Consider the following 21,897-nt stretch of genomic DNA (forward strand, 5'->3'; position numbering starts at 1 on the left):
TGAGTCCCTACAAGAAACCACAAATCAAAGGAAGTCATTTCTGTGCCTGTAGGGTCTCCTGCGTTCTTTCTTGACGCCCGGACAGTTACCACCCCCTTACTTTTTGCTGTGTTCTCTTTTAATACTCAGAATGGGGTGAGGGGTCCCCAGTTTGCCTTTTAATCCATGGGAGTTCTCTTTTTTTAAAAAAAAATATATATTTTTTCATTATTTAATCCAAATGACAAATGTGTGAATAAGTGAATTTTTTTCTTACTAATATTAAATGACTCTAATATGTTAAGGCATATTATTTAAATATCCTCTAAAATGCTTATTAAGTATACAATAATAGGTAAACTGCTCTGAAGCGTTTTACAAAACAGTTTAAAAGTTAAGTAAGTAAAACCATTACTTGCCTTCATGCTCTGCTCCTTTCCAGAACCTGCGAGAACTATAACTTTACCTGTGAGTTTTCCAATCTTGTTCTGAAGGGGAGGCTTTTAAAACCTTAGCATCAAGGACCCCTCCTTGAGGCTTCAGTAGAGTTAGGGAGTCCCCAGGGACTTCATGTCAGTCTTCAAGAGTGAGAGGATCTGATGACTCCTCCAGGAAGATTCAATTGCAGGAAGTAGAGAAATGATTGATGGGTGGACACCATGTGTTTGGGTACTGACCACATCAACTGGGAGATATTCTGAAAATATCAGCCTTATTGCCTGTTTTTCCCACTAACTTTCCAGCGTATCATCATCATCATCATGGTCATCATCATCATCTTCTTCTTCTTTATCATCATCATCAAAGAAAATGATTAATAACTCTTGGCACAAGCAAAACTAAATGAATAAAGTAAGGAAACTTGTTTGGGTAACTAGCTACAAGCTATCACTGATGACGCATGATGAATCACTTGGGCCGAAATGAAAAGGTTAGGGGATCTCAATGGAATTTGACATCAGTTATTCATTTTCTCGAATGCCTGCGATGCATTAGACATTCCTCCTTTTAGTTCAAGGGACACAGCCAGGCATTAAAGAGACACAGTCTCTGCTTTAATCAAGCTTACCTTCTAGTCGGGAGAAATACTCTAAACTAGTAAACAGGTAAACAAGGTAATTACAGGATGTTTTAAATGCATTATAAAGTAAAAGTAAGCAACATGATGAGGTAAAGTAAGTGGTAGGAAGGTAAAAATAGAGGGAGGGGTCTGGAAGGTTAAGGTAGAATCAGAGATGGGATAAGTTGGAGTGAGAATTAGTTTTGTATGCATAAGAAAGTAAAGCAAAACCTTGGGATGGCAATGAACTAGGCTTGTTTGAGGAACAGGAAGGAAACCAATGGAGTGAAAGTTGTGTGGGTAATGGCACAGCACTTTGAAATGAGGTTGGAGAGGAAGAAATGGGCCAGTTCATTTGGGAACATGGTTATAAGCAAAGGATGATGATGGTTTAGGCTTGGATGGTACTTGCAGGGAATGAAGAGCTGCACATGAATTTGGGGTGCAGGTTGGAGGTAGAAAATATAGAGCTTGGTGGGATATGTGAGTATGACAAAAATAAATCAAGGGTGATTCTTAGGTTTTTGGCTTAAACACTGGGTGAATGAAGAAACCATATATTGAAGTTGGAGAGACTTCTTAAGGAAAGCAGTTCAGAGAGGGAACTTAAGAGCTGTCTTTTGGGCATATTGAAATTAAAATGTATGTCAGACATCCAAGTACAAGTGGGAAGTAGGCAAATGGAAATGCAAAACTCTATAGAGTTCAGCAAAGAGGTCATCAGCCTATTGATATTTTTCTGAAGGCAGGAATTATCAGATTTCAGAATTTAAGAATTCTATGAATTTTAAGGCAGGAAAAAGATTGGGATTGAATGATAACACTTAGGGAGTGAATGGAGTTAAAGAAGAGAGGCAGGGATAGAGCTATGAAAATAAATATGCAGAGGATGAGCAGAGGGAGAGTCAGCAAGGAAGTTGAGGTGAAGCAATTGGAAAGAAAGGAGAAATTCCAGGAGACAATGGAATCCAGGAAACTATCCATTGTGTTAAACTAGATGAGAGCTGAGAAGTGTATACTGGGTTTGTTTTTGAGTACATAAACTAGATTGGATTGGGATGAAAGTGAATAAGGTATGAGGACATAAAGACAAGTGTGGATAACTCCTTGTAGGAATTTCACTAAAAGGGGGAAAGGAAAAGTGAATCTTTTTAAAAGATAAGATACTTGAGTGTGGTAGAAGTGTTACTTTTGTGGGACTCAGTAATATCTGAATCCTTTCACTTTTAGGGAATTCCTAAAATTTTCTAAATTATGAATTATGGAAATGGGGCTCTTGGTGGGAAGCAGAGACTTTTTTTTTCTATTGTAGAAGCTGAAAATGCCAGATCCTCACTTTCCCAGCCTCAGGTAGGATGTGGGCACATGATTCAGGCTTCACCAATCTGATATACTCACCTTGATGGGCAATCTGGAGATAGGATGAAAGCAAGGGAGGTCTTGAGAAACTGGTACAGCGGTAGTTGTAGTAAGCTTGAATTTGTGGGGGAAATACTGCCTACAACGCTAATAGCAGATTCTAAGATGGTGTTACCACCTGTAGGGTCTTTATAATGAAGTCCTCTTGCTCAAATCAGGCCAGTTTGTTGGTTTCTCTGATGACAACTAAGAGACTATTTGCAGGACATGTATGCTGATGGAGATGACCAGTGGAAAGGATAAATGGATGATGCAGAAGAGATCTGCAAAAAAGAATGCATAGAAGGCAAGAGGATAGGATCCAAAGTATGTCAATATTCAGTTGAAAGTTATATACTAGTATATAGACAGATATTGAACAAGGACCTGAGTACCCACCTTTGCTAAGATACAGTAGATAAGAGAGAGAGCCCTTTCTTCTAAAATTATACCAGTTGTCCTCAGGTATTAATAAATCACCTGGGAATTTTGCTAAAATGTAGACTCTGATTTAGTGTGGCTGGGGCGGGGCCTGAAATTCTGCTTTTCTAATAAACTTCCAGGTGATGCTGGTGTCTGCTGCTCTACTGATCGTTGGACATTTTGAGTAGTAAAGCTTTAGAGGATACGAGAAGTGGTCAAAGCTAAAGGTTAGAGTCTGTGTGGCTGGGAAAATGGCTGGCAGTAGAAATACTGGAATATGGGGAGAGAACAGATGAGTTTGGTTGGGGCTTGAAGTTTGAGGGGCTGATGCTAACCTGCAAATCTTTGTTGTTAATACAAAGATTTGTTGTTAATACTTGTTATTTAGACTTCATGGTTATGTGCAGACAAGAAAACTGGAGCTTGGTCAGTAAATGTGAATGGAATAAAGAAAGTAGAAACTTGAGGAATATTTACTTGCTTTATAGAATCAACAAGAAAGAGTCAAAGCTTTTGATGTTTTCCACTGTCTTAGGAGAGGGAAAAGATTTAAAAAAAGACTAAAAGGTTGACACTAAAACTGGATAAAATATTAATATTCCTTTAAATATTAGATATTAGGATTTAATTTCAAGGGATTGTAGCAACTTCCAAAAAAAAAAAAAAAGAACAATAAAATAAATAGAAGTATGCATGTGTTTATAGATTTAAATGAACTCTTAAATGAAACCCAATTACTAGGTTACCTAACAAACAAGTAAAATGCCCCTTTCCTCTCTCCATACCAAAGACACACAAAGGTTTTATAAAGGGGAACAGGAAAATGAATTGCCACCAAAACTGTTTTGAATTTCCAATTTTAAAGGAAAATAAATGAATGCAGTTTGTTTATAACCGTTTGGCTAATGAGTTCACAGGCAGATGTTTGACGTCAACGCTGCCATTTTCAGTATAATATGCACAAGTGAACAGAATAGCTTTGACAGATTATCAATATTGTAGTCTTATCAAAAGTAGCATGCCAGAATGTGTTTGTTGGAAAAGGGCATTGACTTCTAATAAAATGTTTTCGTTAAGTCACAAAATTTTAAGATTTTTACAAGTGTAAACCTAGAGATGGGCTAAGGAATTTGATTTAAAAAAGAAGTTGATGGATTTAACCACTGAATTTTATCCTGCTGACATTTACTCTGCTGACCAGGCAGTGGGCATTGAACAAATTGGATCCTAAGCCTTTTGAATAGGCATATTCAATGGAGACCATTTTGCCTGCACAGCTGATGTTATCTGAATTTTTCTAGTTGACTAGAGGGTGTTCAGGCCCCATGTTAACAATAACTGTTGTTGAAACCGCATTCTTACAAGGTCAGTGGTTATTGTGTTCACATAGAAACAGTCTCTATCTTGGGTTAGGTTACCTGGGCAATATGGCTATTATACTACTAAAATATCCAAATCACTTCTTTGATGAGAGGAATTTGAAATAGATGAATGAGGTCATTGGGTTTGAGCTCCTCCTTTGGCCTGACTCTGTGCCAAGGTCAGTCTGTCCCACAGGCTAGTTGTTTCACAAACAGGTGGAAGCAGTAATTTCCCCAAAGGGCTACCAGTTTTAGGAGGGGCTCTAGAGACACGGAGAAGGCCTGCTGTATAAAATAAAAATCTCCATTCATTGGCCAATGTCTTTACCACTGCCCTTTTACTTAAGACTTTGAACCTCAAGAATCTCTTTTCCATAACCAAATAAAGACAAAAACAAGCAGACAGTTCTATGAGAGGACCAGCTGTTTTGACCTAGTGGGTCAAAAAAGGTGAATAGATGTGAGCTTTTAATCATGTCTTTCGAGGCAGTAAAGGTAAGATTATGGAAAAGTGTGTCAGTGAGTCTTAAGGACTTGGGGGCATGTTATTTCTGTGTACAACCTCTACATGGATACAGGTAGCAAAAGGGCCGAGGTTGGAACCTTTCAGCCCCGAGGACAAAGCTGGAAAGATATGCTGGATATTTAAAACAGATTCAAGACTCCGAGTTCACGAGACAATAGTCAAGACTTGCAGTTTCATTGGATTCAACAAACACTTATTGGGTACCTTAAGTGGTAGACTTGGCAAGGTTTTTTTTTTAGTTTGTTTTGGCCTTATCAAAATTTGAGCAAAACACTGCAGATATTAAGTGGTTTTAAGTCACAAATACTTACATAATATAAGTATATATTACTTCTACCTTGAGGAAAAAAATATTTAAGCATTGCTCGACTAATTTCTAAATGGAAGATGTGATGACCATTTTATATAAAAAAATTACATTAAAGAAAGGGTGGGTTATTGTATAATGCTAAATTAATTTTTAGAATCTCATGATGATACATTTGACCACTGTTATGGACTTAAAGTGTACCCCTCCAAAATTCTGGTTGAAGCCCTGATACCCAATACAATAGCACTTGGAAATGGGGTCTTGGGAGATAATTAGGTTTAGTTGCAGGCACAAAGGTAGGGCCCTCCATGATGGGATTAGTGTCCTTGTAAGAAGAGGAAGAGAGACCAGAGGCTTTCTCTCCCATGTGAGGACCCAATGAGAAGGCAGCCAGTAAGAGAAAGGGTCCTCAGCAGGAATTGAATCTGCCAGCACCTTGATTTCGGTCTTCTTAGCATCCAAAACTGTAAGAAATAAATGACTGTTGTTTAAGCCATCCAGGCCATGGAATTTTGTTGTAGGAGCCCAGCTCAGTAAGACAACAAGCAATTAATAGAAAAGTATCCTTTTATTGAGAGATAAGACAAGTGTATTTACAATATTCAATGGTTAGATCAGACAGTCTGACTGTGAGACTTTTTTAAAGCAGCAGTATTCCAGAAATTACAATTTATAAGGGGAAAAGAAAAACATTCCAAATAGGTTTCTGTTACAGAAAATACATTTGAACAATGACAGATACACTTAAGGCTAAGTAGAATTACACCTTTTCCTCCATCTTTATAGCAATAATCTTTTTTTTTTTTTTTTGTCACTAAGACAGAGGCTAATTTTGGAAAGGAAAAAACAACATGGTTTAGAAAAACTGAAATAGTGGAGGACTAGTATGTTTAAAAATAAAGCCTCCTCAATGGTTCTGAATAAGAAATACACAATGCTGCCATGCAGTCCCAAACTCACATTTGAGATTAAACATGGACTCCCTAAAACTGAAAAACTGCTCCAGCCTCTCAATCTTACTAAGGACCAGTGGATTAATAAATCCTTTACACGTTTCTGTCTGATAATGCTTTCTGAAATAAGATTGTTGAAAAAGAGATCTCTGTTACTTCGCAAAGAACATTTTGGTAGAAATTCATGTCCACAAAAGAGTTAAATAATACAGATGTTCCTTACATTAACAGATACTATTTTTGCCTTAAAAAGGTAGAATGATCTAGTCTTTGTAAATAGTATGGGTCAGTCAAAAATATGTATAACAGAGTCCTACAGGGCAACTTGTGTAAGTCAATCCCCAAAATATATTTGACACTCTCCAAGTGAGGATTTTATTTTTTTGAAGAACATTAGACACAATACTAAGTCTCTTAATATTCCATGAACTATTGAGGTAGGAGTCTTATTTCATCAATATCACCTATATTTCACAGATTATATCTTAAATCATATGCCAGTACCAAAAAGACAGTAATCCACAAGACTGAACCATCAGGTTATACACCAAGTCTGTCCTTTTTTAAACGAGCTAGGTTGGGAGTTCCCTGTGCATCAAAAGATTTAACTAACAGTAAAATAAGCTGTAATACATTTTGTAGACAGGTTTGCAAATAAAACCCACAAATTTCAATTATGATTTCATGTATTAAAAAGCTTTAACGTTAAAAAAAAAAGTAAATACTAGTAGTGCACTCATTAGTGGTAAAACAGATAGTACTATGGCTGCTGAAATGTGTTCCTACATCCACCACAAAAGTTGCCACTGTGGAAAACTACTAATGAAGAAACAACCAGTTTCTTTCTGCCTGTCAAGCAGCAACGGTAGAAAAGAACAACACATCATTTCTTTAGTGTCATATTTTTTAAGAAATAATAACCAGTTTAATTATAGTAAAACAGCCTCAGCATGTGAACTCAGATATTTTCTCTATGACTTAAGATGAAGAGTGTTCATATGAAGCATACCTATTGATTTTTGTTATGAAAAAGCTGAAAATAAGGGGATACTCAGCTTACATGGATAGCCCTTAAAAAAATAGCCGTAAGTTGAACCTTTTAACATGTTATGTTTTAAAGTAAACATTACCAAGTAAGTTATTTTAGTTTGTAAAAAACATAATAAACCACTGCTAATTTTTTTTTTTAAATAGAAGAAAAAAAATCTACATCATGACAGGAAAATTCTTTTGGTTTGCAATTAATGTTTTAAATAACACCCTATTCAATGAAACAAACTACGTAACAGACTACTTCATGGTCAAGAATGCTTTTTGTTAAATGCCTATATGTAACAAATGATACAAATACAGTCTTAAGACTCCCAAGAAATAAGAGTATTTCCAGAGTGTGTTGCTGACCAAAGAAGTGCTTAGTCAGCTATAATTTAGAAACTAAAAGCTAGTAAAGAATGACCTTTGCATATTCCAACAGAGAATATCTAGTTCATATTTTCATCTGGCTTTAAAATACTAAGACTCAGAAGAATGGCAAAAGTTTTATCTTCACCATGTTTACCAAAAAAAGTGATCCATACATCAAAACTGGGTTTTCCTAGGTTTTAGTACATTAAAATGACATGACATAATCCAATCTAACTCATGCATCACTTTTGGAGACACGGTGCAAGTGGAAATATTTTTCCAGTTGCAGTGGACATTTCTAAAAAGCAAATGCCTATGGGTGCCCCTGAATCTTCAAAATAATAAAAAAAAGGAATCAGGCACCATAGATCTCCGAGGATGGTTGTTTCGCACATTGTGGAAAAACAATAAAAATCGCCTTCACGAGTTTCAATATGCAATGTAACAGATTTCATCTCCTTCAGTTTGCTTGCTGACTTCTTACATCACCTGATTAGAAGCCTGTTGTCACTGCTTCTTTGTTAACTGTTGTTGGTACTTTGTAGGTATATATTTTAAATGTCTGTAAAGAACATTACAAGCTATTTCATGTAATTTAATCTGTCCTGGATATTCTTCAAAAGATTTTATAAATAATACAATATTTTAAATGAGTCTTCAATGTACCGCTGTTATACCATATTGTTGCTTTCTCCAACTTTATCTACAAACTGTAAGAAGAAAAACAGACAAAGGAAAGCCTTCAGCATTATTAAATATTACATCAATATTTTAAATGTTAATTTAAAAACTCAGCTTTACAAGATTTGTGGAAATTTAAGGTATGACTGACAATGATTAATCCAGTACTACTCACCACCATCTTCTGACACGTAAATGTGTATAAAAATTTTTTTTCTAAGAGTTATTTTTGCATGACATGCTATACATATGACTTTAAGGGTGCAACATGAGAAATACAACACAATGAATAAAAACACAGGATAAAATGACGTTAACACTGATAGCTTAACAAAAAAATAAAAAATTAAAAAGCTGAAATGTCACAGCCATTCATTCATTAATGAACCCAATAAGATATTTCAACTGACCATGACTGTGGATCTCTTCTGGGCCTATGTAGTCTTTGAACAAACAGATTTAAGTCCATTAAGTACAATAATTAACAGCAGCTATTGACTAAAAATACTTTAAATGTGTAACTGGACTATGGACTGAAAGTGGCAATGACATTAAAAATAGATGTAAGGATGCAAGCATAAATTTATAATTTTAATACATATACATGTAAGTGGTTATTTACTTTGGTTACTTCACCCCAAATATTAAGCATTCCAGATGGTGATGCAAACAAATATTGAAGCAAAGTAATAGTGGAGATATTAAAAGTCATGCAACCATCAAATCTATAATACCATCAAATCTAACAATCATCTAACTCTTTCATTTCACTAATCATGTTTTTACTTAAGCATCTATACTAATAAAAGTGTAATATGCTAATTAGACTGGGTCAACCAGACATCTTTTGGTTGTCCTGCCTTCCTTCTGGACAAAGCCACATTGGCACGGGCCGAGGCAGAGGCGGTTAGGGGCAATCAGGCCAGCAGGGGAGAACAGTTATGGGTGATAAGGCCGGCAGGGGAGGACAGTTAGGGGTGATCAGGCCGGCAGGGGGGAGCAATTAGGAATGATCATTCTGGCAGGGGGAGCAGTTGGGGCAATCAGGCTGGCAAGGGAGGGCAGTTAGGGGTGATCATGTCGGCAGGGGGGAGCAGTTGGGGCAATCAGGTCGGCAGGGGAGGGCAGTTAGGGGCGATAAGGCAGGAAGGCAGAGGGGTTAGGGGCAATCAGGCAGGTGAGTGGTTAGGAGCCATCCCAGATTGCGAGAGGGATGTGTGACGGCGGGATCGGGCCTAAACCAGCAGTCAGACATCCCCTGAGGGGTCCCAGATTGGAGAGGGTGCAGATCAGGCTGAGGGACACCCCCCCACACACACACACAATGCATGGATTTCGTGCACTGGGCCTCTAGTTTTATTATAATGAAGTAATACTGATAGGAAACATAACATAGTATTGGGTGTCCATCTATGCAAATATTGAAGAATCCTTAAATTAAGGACCTGAATAATTACAATTCTATAACTAGAAGTTTTAGTAATTCCAAAAGCCATGCTAAGTATAACCAGCATTGACTACTGTATGAGTTTAGAGATCAATGCCAATAAAATCAGGATATATCCCTGCAAGCCTAGGTTCCAACATCTTTTTTTATGTTATTTTATATCATGCTAAATAAGTGACTGGTACCCTGAAACTAAAAGTTGCTCTGAAAGTACTCATAGATTCATTAGAATTTTAAGGTAAATTTAGTTGTTGAGAAAGCACAACATTCCCTCTTCAAAGGTAACTTCTAATATGTAGGTTGTATGGACTGCAAGTTTGACTCTACAATTGACTTGAGGATTAAAAAAAAATTTTTGGCTTATAGTGGTACCTTTTAGTTCTTTGAGAATTCAGTAAATGTTATGGCCTGTCTCTCTAGAAACATCTACAAAAGTCTATAAACAACTTTACGCTCACACTGGAGAAACAGATTTGATAAGAGTGTTCAAATCATAGAGAGCTGGGAACAGAATTTTATCATCTGACTGTCAGTATAACAGTGCTCCATTTAGTTGTCTTAATACACCTCATTTGGTGAGATGGTCTAAGAAAGAAAATATTCATAAGAAATAATGATATCATTTTCATGTTATTGCTTCTAAAATTAGAGAGGACATAAAAGTTACCTGAAAAGTACCTTGAACTCTCAAAGTGAAAGGTAGCATAGCATATCAATCCAAGTTGTATTAAAAAATAGAGAACAGTATTAAAAAGTAATACAGTGAAACAAAATTTCAGGCTTTATAGATTTACCAATGACTATTTTCTCTGGTATTCATGGTTACCGTGATCTATGTGATGCAACCATTTATATTGTAATAAGAACATCAACTAATCATGTATCAGTTACTCTAATCTCTGGAAGTAAAGAGCACTGAAGAGTATTTTGATGGTTGAAAGACTATATTTTTAAATACAGATTACTTACGGATCTGATGCCGGGTAAGTTCAAGATGGATCCAAGAACTGGCACTCTTCTGATGAAGCCAACGACCACAGGAAAGAAGCCCCTGGGAGAAGAACAAACAGTTCTCTGTACTTGTACATTCTTCATTACCAAAATCAATTGCTAATTAAGTAAAAGAACCTGTCAAAATTTGAATATTTTAGAGACTTTAAACTTCAGACTTTTCTCCCAGGATTTGATTCCTTCTTTCCTTATGTTCTTATAAAATTTTACATATATACCTATATATAGCATTACTACTATGTCCTACTAGTTTCTTTATATATTTTCTATATTAAAAATGAGATTCTCTAAAGCAGACTTGGCACTTAATTCATATTTCAGTCTCCTGTGGGTAATATGGTGCCTGATGGATAGAAGACAATATACATTCCCTGAACAAATTTTTAAACCAATCTTACTTAAAGGTATTTTCTTACATTACATTCTTTTGTTTATTCACTTGGAACTGGCATTTGTAAAATATTAACTGACCAAAACCACCCATAGTATATATAGTACAAAATTTTCTAATATGTATAAGCACTTAAGAAATTGCCATCAAGTGGCAGTAACTATGCAGTATCAGGTGCTACATATTAAAATGTTGGGTATATTTATATATCTATTTGTCACTTTTAGTTGATTCAAATAGCAAACATAAAAACAGTGCCTTAAAAGGCCAATAAAATTAATTTTATTAAATTGAAAATACTTTACAAGATAATTCATAGCCCTAAACAGGCAATTATTCACACCTGATAAAACATTTTATAGTTGATTAAATTACCTAAAACTATAATAATAAAAGATTCAGTGTAAACAAAAATCCATTTAAGAAAATCACAGTCTTCTTACTCATATGGATATAACTATCTGGGTTTTGTAATTATTTGCCATACTGTTTTATTGAAAGGAAACAAATAAAATGACTGCCTTACCTGAACAAAAGAAAGAATCCATAAATTTCGAAGATCATACCTATCAAAGGCCAACCAACAAGGACTACAAATACACCACCCAGGAAAAATCCTGTGGCTTTCATTTTATGTTTTTGAAAGAAGAATCTGAATGTCCTTTCTAAACCAATTACAAAAGCCAAGCCAGCCACAAATAAAACCTAAAGAAGAAAGAAAATGCAACACAGAAAAAAGTAAGCATACTATATAAATTTGAAGGTCAAAGTTAAATATTTTAAAAAAAGGAGCACATCTAGTTTTCACTGTGGACAACTGGGCAGAGAAAACTACAATGCACACCAAGAAGCAGAACCAAGGAGTGGGCTAAGAAACAAGGAAAGATTCGAGGTTACCAACCAGCATCAGCAGTGGTTTTCCCAGGGTTAAGCTAGATGGACATGGCTTAGTCAAATAGATGAATGGCAAGACAAAAGAGGGAAGCTGCCCATAAATATGTCACCTAAAGGTGCTCCTAGTTCTGCAAACTTCACCCGGGGCTATAGGAACTCCTGTGGATGGGAGAAATACTGACATGGCCAAGGTGATAGAAGAAGAAACCATGCAAAGAATATCTGGTAGCAGCAGGAATAAAAATACAAGTATGTATTCTCAAATATACATATATTTTGCATGTTTTCAGACAGTGGACAAGAAATAGTGACCTATTAGAAACCTTGTTTTTCCCCAAGTTTTATTCCCAAATCCTTGTTTTTCTTCATTAACTTTCTTTAGTGAAAAATACTTCATATATTGATTAATAAGTCAATGGTTAAGCTTCATATTCTGAGATACCAATGCTGTTTACATTATTTATTGTAACATCAATTTTGAATAATTTTGCTCTCCTTTATATTTACCAATTTGCAATTAAAAGCCCAATGGTAATATACACTTGTCAAAGATATTCAATGGGGGCTATCAAGTCATCTATTTTTTTTAAAATCTTTATTGTTGAAAGGACTACAGATGTCCCCAAGTCATCTATTTTTAACTTCTATTTAGAGGCTGCCTTGACTTATTCTATTGTAAATCACATATCAAACACTTAACATAGTCATGGAATTAGAAAACCTCATTAAGTGTTTACGTTTTGTTTAAACAGAAAGCTAACGGGTTTCATTCCTGATGGAAACAGAGAATGTAATAGAAATGTTTACATGAGTAGTAGTGAATTATTTCACCTAAATTCAATAGCAGGCAAGAATTCAGTTATAGCTAACTTTTTCTTAGGAAGTTAGTTAAAACATATATTGAAAAACTCACATTTCCAATAGCCAGTAGTGCTTTGTCAAAAAAGAGAATCATTCCAAAGAACAGGAAAAACACTCCAAATCCTGTTAATCCCATTCCAATTTCTGCAATATAAGTTATATGGTTAAAGGTAGAGAAACATTATAGTTCCATTAAAATCTTTGTAAACTAAGATAATTCTTTAGTTTTTCTTTTGGCTGATATAAGAAAAAAAGGTCCCCAACACTGCAGATTAACTTTATAATGACATTCACTAAGATCTACAACAAATTAACACCAACAATTTCCTTGAAATTTAAAGTATAAATGGAAATTTCTAATCTATATATATAAAAGTCTAAGCGACAGTTCAACCATTTGACCGGTGGCCATGATGTGCACTGACCACCAGGGGGCAGACACTCAACACACAGGCATGGAAACATGGGACAGACTGATGAATCTCAGAGGGAAGAGATTAACCAAAGATCTTATATGCATATTAGAGGCCTGGTGGGGTCCCTCAGCCTGGCCTGTGGGGATCGGGCCAAAACCAGCAGTCCGACATCCCCTGAGGGGTTCCGGATTGCGAGAGGGCGCAGGCCAGGCCAAGGGACCCCACTGGTGCACGAATTCATGCACCGGGCCTTTAGTTCTTATATAAGAGAACATTTCTTAAAAGCACCATAATAAAGATAAATCAGAATTCTAAAACTTTGGTTATATATTTTTTTTCCCTTCTAAGAATCCCTATTTATTTCTTATCATATTCTATAACTATTATTTATATAGACGTTATCTGCAGTTCCTTCTTTCCCCTCTAAAATTAATTCCTTCTATAACCCATTAGAAATTGCTATAGTAGGTCAGTACAATAATATACCGTACTTTCTGCCGTATAAGACGACTTTTTAACCCAGGAAAATCTTCTCAAAAGTCGGGGGTTTTATTTGCCGGAAAATACGGTAGGTTAGAAAAATCTCTGACAATGTATATCAGATTGCTTAAAACCCAAATACCATATTTTCTGGCGTATAAGACCCCCGACTTTTGAGATTTTCCTGGGTTAAAAAGTCATCTTATATGCCGGAAAATACAGTAGTGGAAATAGGAAATATTTTGAGAATCAGGTAATGGTCTCCTCAAAAGTTAAGTTTCAAAAGGTTAGACATCACTTTTAACATTTTGGTGGCTTATTATGGACTTATCTTCTACAAACTTATCTAAACTATGAATCCATTCCCATATTTAGTCTGAGTCCTTAAATCACCTCTCCAACGTTTAAAAGAACACTGTTTCATCTAATATTAATGTTCTGGGTTTTTGTTCTTTCATTCAGAAACAAAGAATTGTTGATCAACTTCTAGATGCAGGCAACTGTTCTAAGTACTGAGTATCAGACCCAGCAAAATAAATTTATCTTCCTCTTATGCACTATCAAATCTTCATTCCTCTTGCCCATGTATGTGTTTAAACAAAGTGTAAGCATTGAAGTCTGTGTATAAAGCTAATAATTTTATTGCCTTTACATTCTCTAGGACTTATCTTTTATAGTTTGAAGAATAGATTTTCTAAGGTTACAGTTGTACTTTTCTATTAATACTACCAAGCACAATCAATCCACTAAGTCACCTCCTTGATTATTTTAGTTTTGTTTTCAGGAAACAGTTACCAATCCTCATTTTACCTAGAAGCCCTACCTGCATAACATAATGAATTATGGCAGAAATATTTTTGGAAACACAATTTTAAATACACTATTAATGATTTCTGATCTTAACCACTTTGCCTCAGCTCCAGAAAGGTAAAATTCAGGTCATAGCTACTTAAAAAAATTGTAAGACCTGTAAAATGTTTTGATGAGTTTAAAATTTATATCAATACCTTTTTCTACATTTTCTACTTCCTCAATTTACAGTTAACTACTGCCTTCCATTAAGCCATCTTTTTCTCCCATAGTCTAAAAGGATTCAGAAGTATTCCACAGATACTGATATTTTATGAAAATTTGAGGCCGATACTTTCATGCTTAAATGCTTTAAAATAATTTACCAAGCCCCAGCTGGTTTGGCTCAGTGGATAGAGCATTGGTCTGCGGACCGAAGAGTCCCGAGTTCAATTCCAGTCAAGGGCACGTACCTAGGTTGCAGGCTACTCCTGGGGCCCTGGTCTGGGTGCATTCACCTCCTCCCCAGGCCGTGGTCTGGGCACATTCAGGAGGCAACCAATCGATGTGTTTCTCTCACATTGCTATTTCTCTCTGTTTTTCCCTCTCCCATTCTCTCTAAAAATCAATGGAAAAATATCCTCAGATGAGGATTAAAAACAAACAAACAAACAAAAAAACAAATAAGAAATATTAAAAATATGATCTTAAAAAATTTACCAAAATAACTTTATATGGCAGACATAATTTTTCAGAGAAAAATATGGACATAAGAGCAAGTAAAATATCATTAAATAACTACTGACTAGTTAGGATTTAATCACTGGCAGCTGAGTTAAATGAAAATGACTAATTCCTATCTTTTCACAAATTATACTAATTACATCAAAATTGTGAGATGTTTGTTCAGAAAGGAAATTATATGGAAATATATCTATTATGTATTGAGAATTTTATAGAAGTAGCCATTAAATGGTGCTTTACATACCTTACATAAATTAATCCTTTCAATACGATTGCAAGGTAGGTGTCATTAAATTCTATTAGACAGGCAAGAAATTGAGATTTAGAGAACTGACTTAATTTGCCTAAAGTCACACTTCTCCTTAAGCATTTGAACTCAGGTATATTTGAATCTAAAGTCTATGTGCTTAACCGTTATACCATCCTGCTTCCCACAGTATTTTCAGGTTAAATATGTCTGGTTAGATGAAACTCAAGGTCATTAGAGTACACTGAACTTCTGGGGGAATCGTCTTAAGTTGATTCAAGTTTAATATAATTAGCTTACCTAATATAACTAAGTAGGTGTTAGGAAAACTATTAAAAATTGACTGCATTTCTTGCCAGTGTGGCTCAATTGGTTGAGCATATTCCTGCGCACCAAGAGGTCACCAGTTTGATTCCTTGTCAAGGTATATACCAAGGTTGTGGGCTCAATCCATGTGCAGAAGGAGGCAGCCGATTGATGTTTCTCTCTCTCTCTAAAAACCAATAAAATCATATTTAAAAAAATTGACTTCAGTGAAAAAGGACAATGTCTAAATATGTTTTTACGTTTAATGAAATGTCTGTACAATTATGTTGTAATTTCTTTAACAAATTGTGAGACAAAAAGTAGCACCAGCCCCAAGTTTCATATGGGCACCCAGAGACTCACAGAGATTTGTAACTTACCCTTGACCACAGAATCAGCAAGTGTGTATGTGGGGGAAGGTGCAGGGAATGGCAGTTGGTGGTGGTGTGCCATCAGGCTGGGAATTCAAATCCAGTCTATAATACTCCACAGTTTGAACAACTATAACATGGAAATCAAAACATTCCTACCACTTCAGCCAATGGAGTCAAGCAGATCTTTGTAATCTTTTCCAAAACTGGCACTCGCGTGGTGTTGCCAAGTATTCCCTGATCTAAAGGGGTCAAAAGCCTCTAACTGGCCTCACTGTGCCTGTTTCTCATCTTCCCTGTGCCTGTGCATTCATACGCCCACTGTTTATTAAACCCCTACACAGAGCTGCCCTCTCACCACCAGAATCAGACCCAGTAAAATAAGCTTATCTTCCTCCTAGCCCAGTGATGGGCAACCTTTTGAGCTTGGTGTGTCAAACTTTGCCAAAAAACTGAGCATAACTCGGGTAGTGTGTCACTTTGAGGAAAAAACATTATTTCGCAAATGTTTCATCCTCAGGAGCAGCAAATGTTTCATCCTCGGCATGCGGCCGCCTCAGTGGCCACGTGTCATCAGAAATGGCTACGCGTGTCAGTGCCGACACGCGTGTCATAGGTTCGCCATCACTGTCCTAGGCCCTATCAAATCTTCATTCCTCTTGCCCGTGTATGTGTTTAATGAACAATCTGATAAAAGCAATCTAATAAAATGAGTTTGTCTAAAATAAAAAGCTTATTGTAGAAATTTTCTAGGAAAAGATATGCTTAATTCAATGGCAATTACTGTTAGCATTTTGGTATCTGATTTAAGTATTTTAAAGCAGCACTTTCTTTCTATGCCTTTTTAAAAATAGAAAATGTCAGAATAAAAAACTCAAGTGAATATCAACTGAATTTAACTCAGATGAATATCATGGTGGAATTTCAGGCTATCCTATATAACAAAAGGCTAATATGCAAATAGACCAAACAGCAGAACAACTGAACAACTGGTCGCTATGACATGCGCTGACCACCAGGGGGTGCGCGCGTGGAACATGGCTGGTGTCTGCAGCAGAACGCGGCACATGGCAGGCATCTGCCGCGGTGGGATGGTGGAGCAGGTGAGTGGGGGTGCCAGACCAAGGCGGGGTGCTGGTCACTGTCATTTGGGCGAGCCTCTGGTGGTTACTGAAAATTCTTTGCTCCCACGCACCGTGATCCCGCCCGGAACTTGCACCTGCTGTCGGCACTGGCCCTGCTCCCGCCTGCTGCCGGCACCTGGCACCAGCCCTGATCACTTCTCCACCTCTCCCTGCTCCTGAGGGGTGATAGGGGCCAGCAGCCGCCTCTCACACCCGCTGCTGGCGACAGCCCTGCTTGCACCTGCTGTCGGTGCCGGAGCTGCCGATCGCACCTACAGCCGGCATCCGGTGCCGGTTCCGATCGCTCAGCTCCGTCAGTGGGTGCGAGTGGTGGCTGCCAGCCCCGATCGCCCCTGAGGGCTTCTCCACCTCCCGCTGCTCCTGAGGGGCGATTGGGGCAGCAGCCGCTGCTTGTACCCACTGCTGGTGCCAGCCCCAATCGCTCTGCGCTGTCAGTGGGTGCAAGTGGGGCCAGTGTCATCAGCGCATTGGAGCCGCGGATGGGCCGAGTTGTGCCCCTGTGCCCACGGCAGGCGGCCTACAGTTCCATGAATTCATGCTCTGGGTCCCTAGTGTGACATAATAAAGATTTAGTGTCAGCAAGGGAACTGCTCCACTCTGTCCCATTTGATAAATATTTTTTTGGGAAAAAGGAGGATGCTATTATAGGATCCCTTAAAACAGTCCTGAATTGTTTTTTGCCTTTTTAAAAAGTTTTTATTGATTTTTTAAGAGATCAGTAGTTGGTCACCCTCTCTCAGAATCAGAATCACGAAATATTCTTGGCAAATCACTTGAATGATGGCCAATTCCTGCAGTTAAACACATATACAAGCACCATTTGAAGTCCAAAGAGCTTTTGGTTCATTAATCATTTTGTGTTCCAATCCACTGATCTATCCAAAACATTTGGCAGAAAAGCAGCAAAGAGCATAATATCATCTTCCTCATCAATTTAATGAAGTGAGGAGAATGTACCATCCTGCCCATATTCCAACCCAACTCTCTTTGGAAGGATGTAAATCAGGCACTTGTCATTATAATAAGTCTTCATCATAAGAGAATGCCTATATATAGGATAAATAATTCACATTTTTATCTAGGTAATAATCATGGACTCAGATAGGAGGAATAATAATCCTATAATATAATAAAGAGGTAATATGCAAGTTGACCATCACTCCAACACACAAGATGGCCACCCCCATGTGGACACAAGATGGCCACCACAAGATGGCCTGCAGGGAGGACAGTTGGGAGGGACCAGGCCTGCAAGGGAAGGCAGTTGGGGGCAATCAGGCTTGCAAGGGAGGGCAGTTAGGGGTGACCGGGCCTGCAGGCGAGGGCAGTTGGGGGGGGACCAGGCTGGTAGGGAGGGCAGTTGGAGGCAATCAGGCCAGCAGAGGAGGGCAGTTGGGGGCGATCAGGCTGGCAGAGGAGGGCATTTGGGGGCTATCAGGCCGGCAGAGGAGAGCAGTTGGGGGCGATCAGGCCGGCAGAGGAGGGCATTTGGGGGCTATCAGGCCGGCAGAGGAGGGCAGTTGGGGGCAAACAGGCCGGCAGAGGAGGGCAGTTGGGGGCGAACAGGCCTGCAGGGGAGGCAGTTGGGGGAGACCCAGGACTGCAGGGGAGGGGAACTGTGGGGGGACCAGGCCGGCAGGGGAGGGCAGTTGGGTGCGATTAAGCCTGCAGAAGAGGGCAGTTGGGGGCAATCAGGCTGGCAGAGGAGGGCAGTTGGGGGGGACCAGGTGGCAGAGGAGGGCAGTTAGGGGTGACCGGGCCAGCAGGGGAGGGCAGTTGGAGGGTGACCCAGGCCTGCAGGGGAGGGCAGTTGGGGGGAGGGACCAGGCCTGAAAGGGAGGGCAGTTAGGGGTGACTGGGCCTGCAGGGGAGGGCAGTTGGGGGGGGACCAGGCTGGTAGGGAGGGCAGTTGGAGGCAATCAGGCCAGCAGAGGAGGGCATTTGGGGGCGATCAGGCTGGCAGAGGAGGGCATTTGGGGGCTATCAGGCCGGCAGAGGAGGGCAGTTGGGGGCGAACAGGCCGGCAGAGGAGGGCAGTTGGGGGCGAACAGGCCTGCAGGGGAGGCAGTTGGGGGAGACCCAGGACTGCAGGGGAGGGGAACTGGGGGGGGGGGGGGGGACCAGGCCGGCAGGGGAGGGCAGTTGGGTGCGATTAAGCCTGCAGAAGAGGGCAGTTGAGGGCAATCAGGCTGGCAGAGGAGGGCAGTTAGGGGGGACCGGGCCAGCAGGGGAGGGCAGTTGGGTGTGATTAGGCCTGCAGAGGAGGGCAGTTGGGGGGGACCAGGTGGCAGAGGAGGGTAGTTAGGGGTGACCGGGCCTGCAGGGGAGGGCAGTTGGGGGGGACCAGGCCAGCAGGAGAGGGCAGTTGGGGGGAGGGACCAGGCCAGCAGGGGAGGGCAGTTGGGGGGGACCAGGCCGGCAGGAGAGGGCAGTTAGGGGTGAGCAGGTGGGAGACAGCAGTCCTGGATTGTGAGAGGTCCAACTGTCTGTTTAGGACTGATCCACTGGGATCGGGCCTAAATGGGCAGTTGGACATCCCTCAAGGGGTCCCAGATTGGACAGGGTGCAGGCTGGGCTGAGGGACCCCCCCCCCCCCCGCACAAATTTCGTGCACTGGGTCTCTAGTACTTTATAATTAGATAGGAAAGCTATGCAGAATTTAAGTACTTCTTCCAAGTAATCAGAATTAGAAATAAATTCTAGCAATTAATGTACATAATTCTGCTAATTTCCTTGGGCAACCTAATTTTAATTTTGGGTTTTAATCAATAGGAATGGGGCACTGTGTTTCATAAAGAAAATAGGCCTTGAATATCCTACAAAATTTCTCCAAAAAACGAATGATTCTGTAAGGTAAGTATCTATATTACTGTTGAAACTACTTTTGCTATGGAAGAATTTCATCATTCTAAGATCTCAAAGTTTATATCGTCTTTTATATGCTAGTAGGGTACAGTAAAAAGAACAAAGGTTTTTAAGCCAGCAGAGCTGGGATCAAGTCTTGTTTCTGTAACTTTACTTATGACCATATAATGAATTTCTTTTGTCTCCTTTATTTATAAAAAAGATAGACTCCTCTCTACCTTATAAGGCTCTTATAAGAATTACCTGTAATGATTTAAATAAAATCACATATTGCTAATTTTTAAGTTTTTTTTTTTTTTTTTTTTTTAAGAACTATACTTAGGTTTCCTCTGATCAGAACACATGAGGCCAAATGACTAAAATGAGCACTCTTCCTGGGCCAGGGCAGGTGGCCCTAAGGTGCAGACTGGTCCCATCTCAGGAAGGAAGAGAGCCTGACTGGGGAGCAGTGTGTGTGTAGGACCTTATGAGCTCTGTAAAGTTCAAGTCAGCTGTGGCGTGAATCCAAACCTTAACACTCCACTTTAAAATAGGGCACTTAAGGTGAAGTATTATTTTCAATTCAACAGGCTGTTTAGTTCTTAAAACCTTGAAAATCCAAGTTAAGTTAACCAGAATAAGAAATAAAAGGCGTGGCTGATAAAGCAAAATGAGACAAAAAGACAATCTCAACCATCCAAAAAAAGGATAGCATAGGGTTGGGCAGATAATGTAAATAAAAAAATGATTAAGGTTGGTAAAAAGTAGAAAAGTGGAGATGTTATATTGAAAGAAAAAGGCACACACAGCAATGCCAACCTTAGAGATAAGACAGACCTGAAGAACTCCGAGGCAGGCAGAAAGATATGCTAAAAATAATAAAACAAGCCACGAAGCACAATACACAATATTAACAAAAGAAATCCTTTAATGAACGCAAAGTGACATCTGACTATTGTGGAAGCATTAGCTGGGAGAAAAGTGCAGTCATTTCAAGGGGTTTTTGGAAGGTTGTTTCCATTGCTGGCAAAGGCACAGATTCAATCTATTTAAGTGTGGGCATATTTTCACAAAGAGCCTACAATGGGTGACGTTTAAAATTCCGCCTCCCAGACAACCGGCCAGTCACTTGCAGAGGACCCCACGACAGTCAAGTCCAGAAACGTCCTCAAGAGCGGGCCGCGGACGCCACAGCAAACTTTCTCCAGTGGCGGACGGTCCGCAGGAACAAAGCGCCCATCTCCCTGGGGGCGAGAGAGCCGCGCGAGCCAGACCCTCCGCGAGGGCCCCCCCCCCCCCTCCCCAGGCTCGGGCGCCTCCCCAGCCCCCGCTGCCTTTCCTCCCAGGCCAGGTCCGCCCCCGAAAGTCCAGCCCTCGCCCCTTCACGGCCGCCCGCAGGTTCCCACAGCCCCTAGCTCCGTTTCGCTGGCCGCCGCTCCCAATGCGGAGCTTCATTCATTGACCCGCACCGAGGGCGTGGGGGGGGGGGGGGGGGTTGGGGGAAACCGGCGGGAGATCCCCCGCCCCAGCCAAGGGTAGGTGGGGCTCAAGGCAGGGACCCCGGGGCAGGCGCTTACTCTGGGTGTCCGTTAAGGAGATCATGGCTGCTGGGGTCCTTGCTGGGGTGAGGACAGCTCCTCGAGAAGCCCAAGGCGTGAAGCAAAGACGCAAGTCTGAAGCCGGGAAACAGCCCAAGAGACAGCCGCCACGTCTTCCGGAAACACGCAGCCATCCCCATCCCAGCTTGGAGGCGGCTTTCGATTGGCTCCCTCCGCTCCCAATATCAACCAATGATGTGGAGTCTTGTTCGGTGACGCGTTGGCGGCCACACCCCTTGACCAATTAGAGACGGGTCT

The 21,897-nt window shown here is 39.8% G+C and overlaps 1 protein-coding gene across 2 annotated transcripts; it reads right to left on the reverse strand.

Moving 5' to 3' along the window:
* Positions 1-5,606: 5,606 nt before the first annotated feature.
* On the reverse strand, positions 5,607-21,795 carry GOLT1B (golgi transport 1B). 2 transcript variants are annotated; one of them, XM_008140477.3, is made up of 5 exons: positions 21,619-21,795; positions 12,752-12,843; positions 11,471-11,649; positions 10,512-10,593; positions 5,607-8,124 (listed from the first exon to the last, which is right to left on the reverse strand). In XM_008140477.3, the coding sequence occupies exons 1-5, from the start codon at positions 21,641-21,643 to the stop codon at positions 8,086-8,088; spliced, it is 417 nt and encodes a 138-aa protein (XP_008138699.1). In that variant the 5' UTR covers positions 21,644-21,795; the 3' UTR covers positions 5,607-8,085. The 2 variants fall into 2 exon arrangements, 1 of the variants encoding a protein (XP_008138699.1); XR_008556634.1 differs by lacking the exons at positions 5,607-8,124; positions 10,512-10,593; positions 11,471-11,649; positions 12,752-12,843 and adding an exon at positions 20,952-21,285.
* Between the last annotated feature and the right edge of the window lie 102 nt (positions 21,796-21,897).

This window comes from Eptesicus fuscus, chromosome 7, assembly GCF_027574615.1.
Source record: "Eptesicus fuscus isolate TK198812 chromosome 7, DD_ASM_mEF_20220401, whole genome shotgun sequence".
Classification (NCBI taxonomy): Eukaryota; Metazoa; Chordata; class Mammalia; order Chiroptera; family Vespertilionidae; genus Eptesicus; species Eptesicus fuscus.

What these genes read in the sequence shown, in the direction of transcription:
- GOLT1B (XM_008140477.3), bottom strand. Translation starts at nt 21,643, where the DNA reads ATGATCTCCTTAACGGACACCCAGA. An exon ending in GGATTCTTTCTTTTGTTCAG is followed by an intron (nt 10,594 to 11,470) that starts GTAAGGCAGTCA and finishes TTCTTCTCCCAG; the next exon opens with GGGCTTCTTTCCTGTGGTCG. An exon ending in ACTTACCCGGCATCAGATCC is followed by an intron (nt 8,125 to 10,511) that starts GTAAGTAATCTG and finishes TTCTTCTTACAG; the next exon opens with TTTGTAGATAAAGTTGGAGA.